Source organism: Micropterus salmoides, unplaced genomic scaffold (assembly GCF_014851395.1).
Source record: "Micropterus salmoides isolate LMB-PRFRI ecotype aquatic unplaced genomic scaffold, ASM1485139v1 Ms_hic_scaffold_21, whole genome shotgun sequence".
In the NCBI taxonomy this organism is placed as follows: Eukaryota; Metazoa; Chordata; class Actinopteri; order Centrarchiformes; family Centrarchidae; genus Micropterus; species Micropterus salmoides.
The window spans coordinates 16,877,526-16,890,173 of NW_024041262.1; the positions used below are offsets into that span (position 1 = coordinate 16,877,526).

At 37.4% G+C, this 12,648-nt stretch overlaps 1 protein-coding gene across 1 annotated transcript in view; it reads right to left on the reverse strand.

The window, feature by feature from the left end:
• LOC119915923 (A disintegrin and metalloproteinase with thrombospondin motifs 14) overlaps nucleotides 1-12,648 on the reverse strand; it is a 46,501-nt gene that overhangs the window by 9,234 nt on the left and 24,619 nt on the right. The window contains exons 7-13 of the mRNA XM_038735717.1: nucleotides 10,620-10,725; nucleotides 3,688-3,831; nucleotides 3,378-3,510; nucleotides 2,824-2,937; nucleotides 2,557-2,705; nucleotides 974-1,146; nucleotides 660-793 (exon numbers count right to left, since the gene is read on the reverse strand). Of these exons, the coding sequence (XP_038591645.1) occupies nucleotides 660-793; nucleotides 974-1,146; nucleotides 2,557-2,705; nucleotides 2,824-2,937; nucleotides 3,378-3,510; nucleotides 3,688-3,831; nucleotides 10,620-10,725 (953 nt within the window). The remainder of the gene's footprint in view (nucleotides 1-659; nucleotides 794-973; nucleotides 1,147-2,556; nucleotides 2,706-2,823; nucleotides 2,938-3,377; nucleotides 3,511-3,687; nucleotides 3,832-10,619; nucleotides 10,726-12,648) is intronic.

A 12,648-nucleotide genomic window follows, 5' to 3' on the forward strand; every position in this document is an offset into this window, starting at 1 on the left:
CTAACTAACTACCACTAAACAACTGCATATATCCGTTAGGATGTCTGTTGTTCTTTTTTTAAAAGCAGCTAAAGAAATTTGCATGACAATCTTAAGCTTAGACTTTTTTCCAGGACATAGTAAGACAGACTCCTCTGACTTCTCAGACTCCTTCAGTCCTCATTTTTGGTACCTTGCAAAGTAGTCCAGCACCTGAAAATATCTACAGTCCTCCTCATCTCAAAAATGTGTTTCGTTTCTTGTTACTTCACTTGAGCTTCACTGTGCAGAATGATATATGGGCAGAGTTTGACACTAGTAGGCTGTTTCCACATATAACACCTGAAGGGGGCAAGTTTTTCTGTGCTCACTTTAAATTTTACCCTTACACAAGATGTGATTACATGAGATGTAGAAACTTGAAACTTCCAGTGCACATATACTTAGAATGGAGTTTCTGGTGAAGTAGTAGTTCAACTTTTGAAATTAAAAATATTTGCATATTCATAGATTCAGGATTTTTCAATGACTGAAAAGGTCTGGGTGTAAATGCAAGACATTTTAACAAGTTAATAAAGTTTTTTGTGAAAAAACCTCATCAGACACACATTATTATTCAAAGTCTTAAAATATGCCAAGGTTGCTGTTTGCGAGTGCACCTAGTTTTAGTAGAGACATACCAGACACTCTCCTCGAGCGCACACGCTGAAGGGGTCTGAATAGCTGCAGCGGGTCCCATCATGCATCACCTGGTTCATGAACACCACCTCCCCTGTTTCCTTTGACTTGCAGCTCAGCTCACACTTACGGGCCTCTGAAAACACAACCACACACACGCACCCACTCACACCTTGGTTCATCCAAGTATCTTCCCAATCTGAAAAAGACATCAGCCTCCTGCAAATATCATCTATCCACTTGTTGCTTTGCAATAAACTTTTAAGCTAACCTCTGAAAGAGGGAGCCAACTTTGCTTCGCTCCTTACAGACTTACCATCTGGGTGCTCATACGGTAGCCAGGTGTGCTTGATGTTTTTGTGGTATTTGTTGCTCCTCTGGATGCACTGCTGAGCACGGAAGTCCTCGTAAGTGCCAGCACACTCCTCTGTGTTGCACATCTGGTAGTCGAAAGCAGAGCCAGGGCAATCTCGACCGCCGTAGGCAGGCCTGATCAACGACAAAAACAAAACGATGTCATTAAAGATGTTTTCTATCATGACATCCAAAGGTTGTCCTTCTAGGTATGATTTCAGAACGTTTTGAAGGAAATGCTTAAATCCATCTGCCACTTTGGATTACCTCTGCCAATTAGAAAGCAAAACATTTTTTCTAAAACTTTCATCCTTTTGTTTTCTGAGCTGTTTGAGGGTTTTAATTTATTCCAGCCGTGAGCAACTCATCCATAACACAAACTGATACATTGGGGGTGATGAAACAGCTCCAAAAGATTTTTCTTATGAAACTGAATGGGCAGTTTGATTGACTTCCGGCGTCACACATATTGTATAATTTTTGATTAGTATAAAATGGTATGTTGATGTTTTTGTATAATAACTTCTAAAACAGTATCACAATAAGTTTGTCATAGTGTATCATGTACATACTGTGTGGAAACGGTATCTCGAATGGACTTGGCACACAGCTACTAGTCTCAGTTGTTTGTCACTTTCTTGAGGTAACTTTATTTTTCTCAAAAACTGTTAAGAATTAGCATGGAAGTAGGACACCATGCAAGTGACCTGCAACTGGAGAACCTAATTGGAATGCAGCCATCATGGATGCTGGTGCTGCAGCTTTCCTACTAAATATATGATCACATCAGCCTTCCATTCAGCACAATTGCCCCACATTCAACCTTGAAAAAGGATTTGATGTCATGGATCTGACATGAAATCTGATATGATGACGATACACCCCTAGAATTATGACTTTTCCATTTCTGAACACACAACATGCTTAATGTGACCGTACCTTATATTTCAAGTGTCTGCTGTGACAAAGGCCTATTAAACAAGCCTGGTGCCTGCAGATAACGATGGATTGAGAACCCCATACTGAGTGAAACAACGTTTTGTTTCTGTCATTTATCCTTTTTAGTAGTAAATAAATGTGCCTTCTCCTGCGTGGTATTATAATTTTGTTTTTCACAGTCCATAAGTCTGAATTCTAAAGGGTCTAAAATTTAAATACGTTTTTCATTATATGCCGTCGGAGTTAACTATAAAACTGAAAAATGTGTTAAATTAAGAAAAATGTCATCAGGTAAAATTAAAACTTTTAATTATTTAAACAGTAAAGTATAACAGTAAGTAACATAAAGTAGCTCACACTCCTGAACACTTTCACGTTTTTGTTTAAGCAAACTTAATCAAAGCCAGTACTGGCTCAAAAACCGTCTCTGCTATCCAGCTCTTCATTCACACATTTACAGTATGTCATCATCTGTTGGATGAACGCACATTTCAAATAAACTATTTGGCCACGGAAAAAGTATCTGATTTTGTTTTTTCATTGTGTTCTCTTTTTCTTTCTTTCTTTGCTTCCCAGAATCGGCTTCCTCACTGGCAATGCACTCACGGAGGGTTGTTGCACTGTCTGTTGCGGGAGCGAACTCCACCCCCACATGTTCTGGAGCAAGAGCCAAACTTTGACCAGGAGCCCCAACTCCCATCGTGGCCCTGGGGCTGCTGGCTGGATCTCCAGATGCAATGGCCCTTGAAGCACCACTAAAAATAGGCAGGAGAAAAGTCAGTGCCAAAAAGCAGAAAGCAAGAATGGTCAACAAGTCCAGAATAATGACATTTAAAATCATTTCAAGATGTTTTAATTTTTTTAATTTCTCACCTTTCCTGGAGCACACTCTGTTCCATCCACCGGAGGACCTTTTTTGGTTTTACAAAAGTACTGGTTGTCAGGGTGACTGCACCACAGTTGCTTGCAAGGATCGTAGGTTCGAAACTAAATGAGGAAACAGCAACTTTGAGCTTTTTGGAAATATAGACGAGTAGACAAACTCAATATCAGCCTCAGCTAAATTTTAGATGAGGCACGTGATTGAATTTTTAAAATTCCCATGAGAGGCTCTTGACTTTCTATAAGATAATGTGCCATGGTGTCTCTCAAAAGAACTTTTATGTATCATTTCCTGGCAATCCTGCATGTAAGAACTTTACATTTTTAACAGGTGACTTATATGTGTTATTATGTGTTTATCTAGTCTGTATTTGCACTCCATTATCATGTTACTGTATTGTTATCGCTTGTAATGCATTAACAGCTTTTCTAGGCCATGTAATAAATGTGTGTCTATGTGAGGGGACCTCAGAATTTCTGCTGATTCAAGAGGAAAAATATGACTCAAATCATTAAATCAACAAGTTGGGGATTTGGGGACTTACAGCAGTGCACATTTTGTAACCAACACCAAAATCAAAGCGGCACTGCTCGTCCATTGAATAATTTATTCCAGGGAGCTCAGGAAGCTTGGGCCACTTGTGTTCAAAGGGATCATCCAGCAGGCAGTCATAGGAGCTGAGAAAAGATGAAAATAATAGAGTCATGAATGAAAAAGGGGGAGAACACAGCAGATAAGACGAAACTTTAAAAAGTCAATAACATTAAGCTGCTGCACACATAAGCAGTGCAGCATAAGCCAATATAGGGCCAAGAGAAAATGAGAAATCATGGACTGAGTGAATCAGAACATACTGGATGTATCGATTGAGCTCCTGCTTGCTGCAACGTGACCAGTGATAGCGGTGGAAAGCTGCTTGGACAAGTGGAGCCATGATGCTGCCCATACTGGTCTCATCAGCGCAACGATTTCCCTGGCCATCATGCTCCATGCCTAGCCTGATGGGGGGAAAAGGTTTATTTACAGGAGGTGTATGAAACCTCTAAGCAAATTATGACCAGCAAAATCACAGGAGACTAATCTTACGTCTTCCCTGTCGTTAAGGTCACATCCAGAACAGATGAGAGAGCGAAGTATAGGAGAAATACTGATCAAAATTTGTCCATAGAGCGAAGTATCTAAAACTGTCAAGTATTGAAAGTTGGCCTTAAAGTGTAGTCAGATTCTTAGTGTAGTTTACCTTTTCTTTGATCAGATATTTCCTGATTTAAAACCAGTCTTTTATTTAGATAAACTTCTTCAGCTGCTTGCATTGAGAATTCTGGTGTATTTTGCTTTATGAAACAACACCATTTTATATTTTATTTACTTCATTCATTCATTCCAGATGTGGGCAGATAGAGATCTATACTATCAATATTATGATAATAACTCTTGCCTTGCACTCTTTGTTTCCCTACATGGAGGCAGTAATCACCTCCTTAGTGCAATTCACACAAGAACAATTTGTTATTTACCATGTATGTCTTGTGTTTAAATGTGTGTGATTATGTCATTAATTAATTAATTACAGAATTGTAAAAAAAAAAAAAAAAAAGGAAGGATAATGTTGCTAATGCATGTATATCATAATTAACAACAGATAGCTTGTCCCAACATGATAGTAAAGAAGTTCCTTTTCATACATTGTGCTTTGGTATTGGTATCTGTATATCGGTATCTGTACAATATTGGTGATTTTAAAGTCTGACATTGACTTATTTGCTTCTTGTTGTTTTTATAGATGTTTTTATGGATAAACCAAGCAAGATACTAATTAATACTTAATTATTGAGCTATTGAGGTGCTTGAGGGTGAATTGTTGTTATCTTTTTACATCACCAGACATGCTCTATCCCCGTTTCCAGTCTTTGTGCTAAGCTAAGTTAACTAATCTGCTGGTGGTGGCTTCATATTTAGAGTACATGCATGAGAGTGGTTTACTCTAACTCTCCGCAAGAAAGGAAATAAGTGTTTCCCAAAAAAGTCTATTGAAAACTATTGCTTCCAACACCACCACTTTGGCGGAAGCCATGAAAATTGAGAGAGGTCAAACATACCAACAATATGGCTAAAAAATTGGAGAGATGACATTAGAGCGTGGGTGGATATCATTGATGAAATAAACTGTCAATGAGAGATCACACGGAGTTGCAGAGGCTACTGGACTACGAGACAGGACTTTGGCTTATTATGGTGCTACTAGCATCAGATATGTCTTTGTACCGAAATACAGTGAAATGCTGTCTACAGGGGAGTGGGATTTGCTGTAAGATCTCTATTAGCCACCCACTAACAGCTCTATTGGTTGAACCGCTCTCAACACAATGAAACTTTCTTACACATTCTGGTTGAGCTTATAACTCTCATTAGGTGAATGACAGATGTAGTAATTGAATACCAACAGAATAATTGACTTTCCTTTTTTTTCTCTTTTTTCTTTTCTTTCTTTCATCTTTGTTAAAATAAAATCTTATTAGCCGTTCCAGGTGTAGGTACTCATCTGTTTTTGAATATATGGAAAGAAAACCCCAGGATCATCCTCCAGCTTTTCAGAGAGTGATTAAAGAACTCCTTGATGAGAAAACCCCCTGAGGCACAGAAGCTAGTGGAACAGGAAAGGGGGCAGGTCTTTAGTGCTATATGGGGCAGTGGGATCAGACAACACATGAATTATCAAAGTTCTAAAACAGTACAAGCTACTTAAAACAAAATATTCACTTATGCATCACATAATAATTATATGGCTAAAATCTGTCACTTGCTAACTGAAGATCTCACTGCATCTGCAGAAATGTGTGATGCATAATAAATAATCTTCAGTCATTTTCATTAGTGATATTTTTTCTTTTTAGACTTTTATGAACATGACTTTTATGATGTATGAATATCTGCAGTGCCCTGACCTTACTGAAACTACATGTCGAGGTAAAAGAAAAACATTTCAAGAGACCAATCGATGATGCCATATTTCATTTTTATGTATGAAGCTCCAGAGAAAAACAGTCTTTATATAATATGAAGATCGGCTTTGTTACATTCATCAATATATATGGTGGAATGTGCAAAAAGTTAGTTGTGCCTTCTAATATCAAATTAAGTTTTGGCCATTAGGCAGGACCTTTATGGAAGATTTTATTGGACTTTAATATTTGTAACCCACAGAAAACAATCCACAAACGTGTACTATGATGCGCAAATATTTCACTATCTAAAAATATGTATTTTTACATTTGTGATGTGTAAAATCATATCCACAAAAGTACAGAGTGACTTCTACACACAAAACAGTTTTTGCACATTTCCAGATTGCTTTTTGTCAATTTGTGGGTCATGTTACATTTGTAACTTCTTTTTTACACATTTGTGGAATTTTGTCCAATGTATACTGCGGAGATCTGTAAAAAAATATATACACAAATATCTCACTACCCAAAACTTGTATTTTTACATTTGTGTTGTGTAAAATCATATCCACAAAAACACAGTGCAATTTGCAAATATGTACAATTTACTCTCACATATTTTAATAAACGTTACATTTGTGACTTTCTTTTTACACATTTGTGTACCACAGAGATCTGTAAAAAGAGATCTGTAAGTGAACAGTTTATTAGCTACACCAGCAGGTGGCGGTAGCAAAATTGCCTCTCATTAGTTGAAAGAATATCCATTGCAGTACTCAGGGTCACCTGTAGGAGACAACAACTTCTGCTTCTGCTGGACCACTAGACTCGGTCTAAATTTGTCTGTACAAGTGTATATAATTTACTATTGAATACTTTATCACTCTATTTGTTTTACACCTTAACCTAACCACCTTTAACCTTATTGCAGCTAATAAATAAATAGCCATTTGCTGGACCACCAGGGGTCCTTAAGGGTAATAAATAGTAAATTTAATAAATTTACTATTTAAAATTAAAAGAATAAATAGTTTTTCACCATAATTTCATCCATAAGTAATACAATGACAGAACGTATGACTATTGGGTCATGGTTTCATACAATTTCTGTAATAAAACATCTAAAATCTAAAAAAAAAATCTGATAAGCGTGTCTGGGACAAAATATTTTCAAATTGAGATCTGAGGTCTAATTTGTGTCAGTTGTGTCATTTACGTTGAAGTGAAAAATTTGAATACCACTCAAGATTTGGGTAAACCAAAAAAAGACTGAATGCAAGACAAGAGAATAAATATACTACTGTGTACCTAAGGCTTTGTCCTGTCAGTATGTATACATCTTGCACAAAGTTTCATCTTTCTCCTTTTTTGCCCATATGACTTGGTGTATTAACACTGTTTGTACTGATTGTATTTTACCTTTTTTGTGGGGAAGAAGAAATAGAAATAAAAAGTAATCTTCTTAATCATTTCATGTCAAAAGATTGAAAAGTTATAACTTGATTGAAATGCAGTTTTCCTTATTGGGCTTTATAGAATACAGAACTTTTCATATACTTTTACAAAGCTGTCTTTCACAGCTATGACAGGAAGGTGTAACATATTACTACAAACACAGGCTCATATTTATTTAAATATAAATTTAAAACAAATAAACTGATAAAGTATTCAATAGTAAACTATATACACTTGACTGAGAGTCCAGTTGTCTCTCAGAAGCAGAAGTTGTTGTCTCCTACAGATGACCCTGGGTACTGCAATGGATATTCTTACAACACATGAGAGGCAATGTCGCTACAGCCACCTGCTGGTGTAGCTAATAAACTGCTCTCACATTTCCAGAACCCTGTTTACAGATCTCTGTGGTACAGAGTGGACAAAATTCCACAAATGTGTAAAAAGGAAGTCAGAAATGTAGCGTGACCTGCAAATTGATAGGTGTGTACAGAGTAAATTGTACATATTTGCAAATTGCACAAATGTAAAAATACAAGTTTTGAGATATTTGTGTATATATTTTTTTACAGATCTCCGCAGTACACATTGGACAAAATTCCACAAATGTGTAAAAAGGAAGTTACAAATGTAACATGACTCACAAATTGACAGAAAGCAATCTGAAAAATGTGCAAAAACTGTTTTGTGTGTAGAAGTCACTCTGTATTTTTGTGGATATGATTTTACACATCACAAATGTAAAAATACATATTTTTAGATAGTGAAATATTTGTACATCATAGTACACGTTTGTGGATTGTAAAGTCCAATAAAATCTTCCATAGACCTTGCTAGTCAGGCCTGGTTTTAACCATAGCTGTAAGGGGGCAGCTGTTCAAACCAGTGAAACACTGTGCTGCTTTAATGTATATACTTGTAACAAAACTTATTTTATGATTTAAAAAATATTAAGCCCTAATTAAATAAGTTAACAAAGTAAACTGGTCCAGCCACAGTTGTAACTTAGGAGAAGAGCTTTTCCAAACGTACTTTAGAAAAGGCTTAGAGTTTGTGTGATGCATCCATAAGTGAAATCCATGCCTCAGCAAACATTTGAAATTAATGTGGATCATTCGGATGAACAGCTGCTTAGATCTGGCAGATTTGTTTTTTGAGGCAATAAAAAAGCTGATTTTTAGGTTTTTTATGTGTTAAGAAACAGCCAGTACTGCCAAGATGTGCCGCAATTAAAGATAGCAAGGTGCATTTGTAAATTATGATGCACACATCTAACTCACTTTTGGAGCATTTCAGTCTTCAGTCTTTTACTGCTTCATTAGCCTACTGATAATAATTCAGCCTTTTCAAGGTAATTATTTGCCTCACACCTGACACCTTCAATGGGCTCTAAATCAGCAAAACTGTCAAAAAAACAGCTGAACATCTTGCATTGTTCTTAAATTACCTCCCAGATCAAAGTCTGAGTGACTATGCTGATTAAGGTTTCTGAATGAATAATAACAATTCAAAAACTTGCAAAAGTACTGGGTGTGCACACATTTCACTTAAGCAATGTGACAATAACCTCATCACATCAATACATCTCCTATCTAGTATTTTTAATAATGATTATCTTGATTTTAGCCATGCCCTTGATTCGTAGGCATTTACCCAGATTTTTGTTGCATGTGCATTTTAAAAGTCGTTCTGTTTCTTACTGTAAGAGGACACCATTTAACACAGTAGATGACATTAGAAAGCGAACGAAGAAGGGGGAAGATGTGTAGAAAAAAGCTGATCATTATGCCTGTGATTGCGTTTTTATAATGAGTAAGTTTCACACTGATTTGCATATATTTTCATGTTTTTTTGTTTTTTTTCTGTCAGCCATCAATTTCATCATATGGTGGAGAAGTTTTGTTTTTTCACAGACGTTTCTCCATAAGCCTTTCGAGTCCTATTAGAGGAGAGGCGGTCTGTGTGAAATGAACTAGTAGTAATACATGATAACTCTGGTTTATGACCACAGGCAGAAGCTGCTTAGCTGTTGAGACCTAATCGTAAATAATAGGCTGTGTAGAGATGGAAAGTAACTTCATGCATTTGTTTATATACTTCAAAGAAATAGTTTGACATTTGGGGAAAATACGGTTATTCACTTTCTTGCAGTAGTAGTAGTCTTTACAGGACATGTGAAGCTACAGCAGGTTCTCTCAGCTTAAAATATAGATCAGGAACAGCTAGCCTGGCTTTGGCTGTGGAGGATTATGTGACAAGACTCTTCAGCTTTCGTGGTGCTGTTAGGCATATTTTGTCACCTTTGGACAGTGACAGGAGCTGTTTTTCCCCTGTTTCCAATTTATATGCTAAGCTAAACTAACTAGTTTCTGGCAGTAGCTTTATATTTAGCTTACAGTCATGAGTGTCAGTCTTCTCTACTAACAACTTTCAGTACATGATTTTATTTTTTACTATATGCTATGGACACATTCTAGTGAATACTGAAAATGTATTGAGGTTTGACTCCCCAATCCCAGTAAAAAAAACGACATTCGATATATAATTTGGTTACATGTTACTGCTAATATTTATATAATTCAAAGTTAAATTGCAGGGCTTTTAAATCAGAATTTTAAACATTGTGGTATTTTTTGTGTTAGTATATTTTCATATTATTTAAATTATTTTAAATCATATAAATTGAGCTATATGATGCTTAATTTTATATCTCTTGTGGTGACACCCCAACCAATCATAATATCCACCCAACCTACTATATAATTTTGGTACGGCGCCACCTCCAACTATGACCTCAATAATAAACATATAATTAAATGTATATACAGAGACCCAACAATTCCCACCATGAGCAAGCACTGGGCAACAGTGGCAAGGAAAAAATCCCTTTTAACAACCTGAAACCTTGTGCAGAACCTAGACTCAGGGTGGGCGGCCAACGGCAACAGCTCAACTGGTTAGGTTGGGTTGGGGGGGAGGCAGGAGGAAAGAGAACACAAAGAAGCACAATGCAAGTTCCACCGAGAGATGCAAAATAATACTTTTGGTAGTGGTAATAATACAAATATCAACAAAAGTAATAGAAACATGGGGGCAGTAAGTGGCTTGTAATCACAGATTCAGATTTATATGTGGTATTGACACATTTATTTAGTCAGTTGTTTTTCCAACAACAGAGCCGAATAAACTCATGTTGCTCGGATGAGCACCTGCATGCACACGCTGATTCAAGCAGTTCCTTTGTTTTGCTAAGACAACAGAGCACCTTTAAAGTTCTCTGCCTCTAATTACAGACTACAGTTAGAGTGCAAAACTATCGCCTTAATTGGACGCAGTAAGATACTGTGAGACTCAGCTGGTGCCTTCATAGTCATGCCATTACTCACACATGGCCGGTTTCATGAGCAACCACAAAGGCAGAGGAGAAGCCGTCCTCGTGGTTCAGAGTGCAGCTCCTCAGTGGGTGGCACATCCCTGTAACCGGAGCGTAACCTGGGCAACAGAAAAGAACACATAGCTCTAATAATTAAGTACCAGGATGAAGGTCATTGACGTTGACATGCATTGCTGATGATTGAGGTGGAAAATGATCTCTTGGTGTGACATCATTGAACTTAAGACTTAACTTATATATGATGTGATTGCAGTCAATGTGAAGGTCTCTGGCTGTCTGACTGATTCTGAAGTTCACAATGGTATATTTGAAAAACAACAAGCTGTGACGTTTGCTTTAAATGTATCTTTCCCATGTATCTATATATATGTGTTGCTTTTGATATAACGCAGTAGGTTGTGTTTCAGCAGCAAAATAATAAAAACAAAACTTCAAGGTGAAATAAACGGAGGTGAAATGTTTCTAATGAGTCTCTAAATTAAAGTAACATGTACCACATACAGATGTTCAATGAAGGGTAATGTGGTGTCAGTCATGTTTGCAGTAAGTCTGCATTCAGAGCCAGATGCCATTCAGTCATTAAATCTAAGGGCCTAACCAGTGACATGCCAAATTAAAATACCAAAGCATTTATATCAACATTAAAACACTTTGCTTAACGCTAATTAACAGCAGATACAATGGAGAGTTTTACCAGGTGGAATGGGAGACTGAAGCTCCTGCGTGACACCTTGTTTAATAAACATCTCCTCACTCAACATAAAGAAAGTTCCAAAGTGAACAGCAAGCTTGGAAGCCTATCATTGTAACCCAGCAGACATCCGCCCGGCATCACAACATTGAACACAGTTTACCAAACTTTTAAGCAAAGCACAAACATTAAACATAACTCGATCAAGAGGTGTGCAGTGATTCAGCTTGGCGTGTTTGGTTCTGGTTCAGAAGCAGGCTCATACAGGCCTTCTTTTGGCGGCTTTCAGATCATTTTCATGCTTTCTGACCATCAGAAGACCTTTTTGGCATGCAGGTAAAGAGCAGAAAATGCAGCAGACAGACAGCCGATGATAAAGACTCTTGAAAAGCACGTATATCAGGTTATTTTGATGGTATAGAAAAAAGTTATTTTAGTTATAGCAGAATATTTGTGGGTTGTTGTTTTTTTTTGCTACAGTGTGATCGTGACGGCGATTTATCAAGGCCAGTTTTTAATCCAGATGGTTGATGGTTCTATTCATAAATGACAACATAAATGGACACATTAAGAGCTGCGGGTGAAATAGCGAAACATGAAAGCAGTGGAGCATGACTCTTTATCTGAAAGGCAGATAAAAAGGAATTCAGGAGAAGGTAGATTATATTCCCATGAGGAGGCCATCAGGAGCTTTGCACATTGAAGCCAAAAGGTGCAGCAGCGGCAGCAGGCAGGGTCAAAAATGTGTTTCTCTACTGCTGATGTCATGAGTGAGGAGAGAGGTGATCTTTGTCATCTGGTTGATAAATTCAAATGCTGAATATACTGTATCATAAGTCAGTGGCAAGGAGAGCATATCAAAAACACTTGACATTATTTACAGGGTGTGATTACAGTGTGCTTGCAAATGCGGTGAACTCATTATCATGTATGTGATTCATCCAGATGTTTTTTTATCTCCATTTGCTTTGCAGCTCCTCCATAAACTGAATGGATTTTCTTCTATTTATTCCACAGCCCAACATGTGTATTTGGATATAGACTCTACCATCTGTCAGCTAATCTTTGACAAGGGAGTGTGATGTCTGCTTGTGACCCCGAGACACAGCACCGGGTCCAGCCCAACACAGTGCAAGGTGCCATAGAAACCGGGCTTGTTATGAACACAACACAACGGCAGCTATGGCAACATCCGGAGGTGTGACAAGCAAACCAGGTAGCCCCGTGCCGTCCTCTAAACATGACACATGTGCTTTAAAAGTTAAAAATATACACAGGTCAATGGAAGATATTGAACTTGAGCACACTGGATGTTTGTTCATTCCGGACC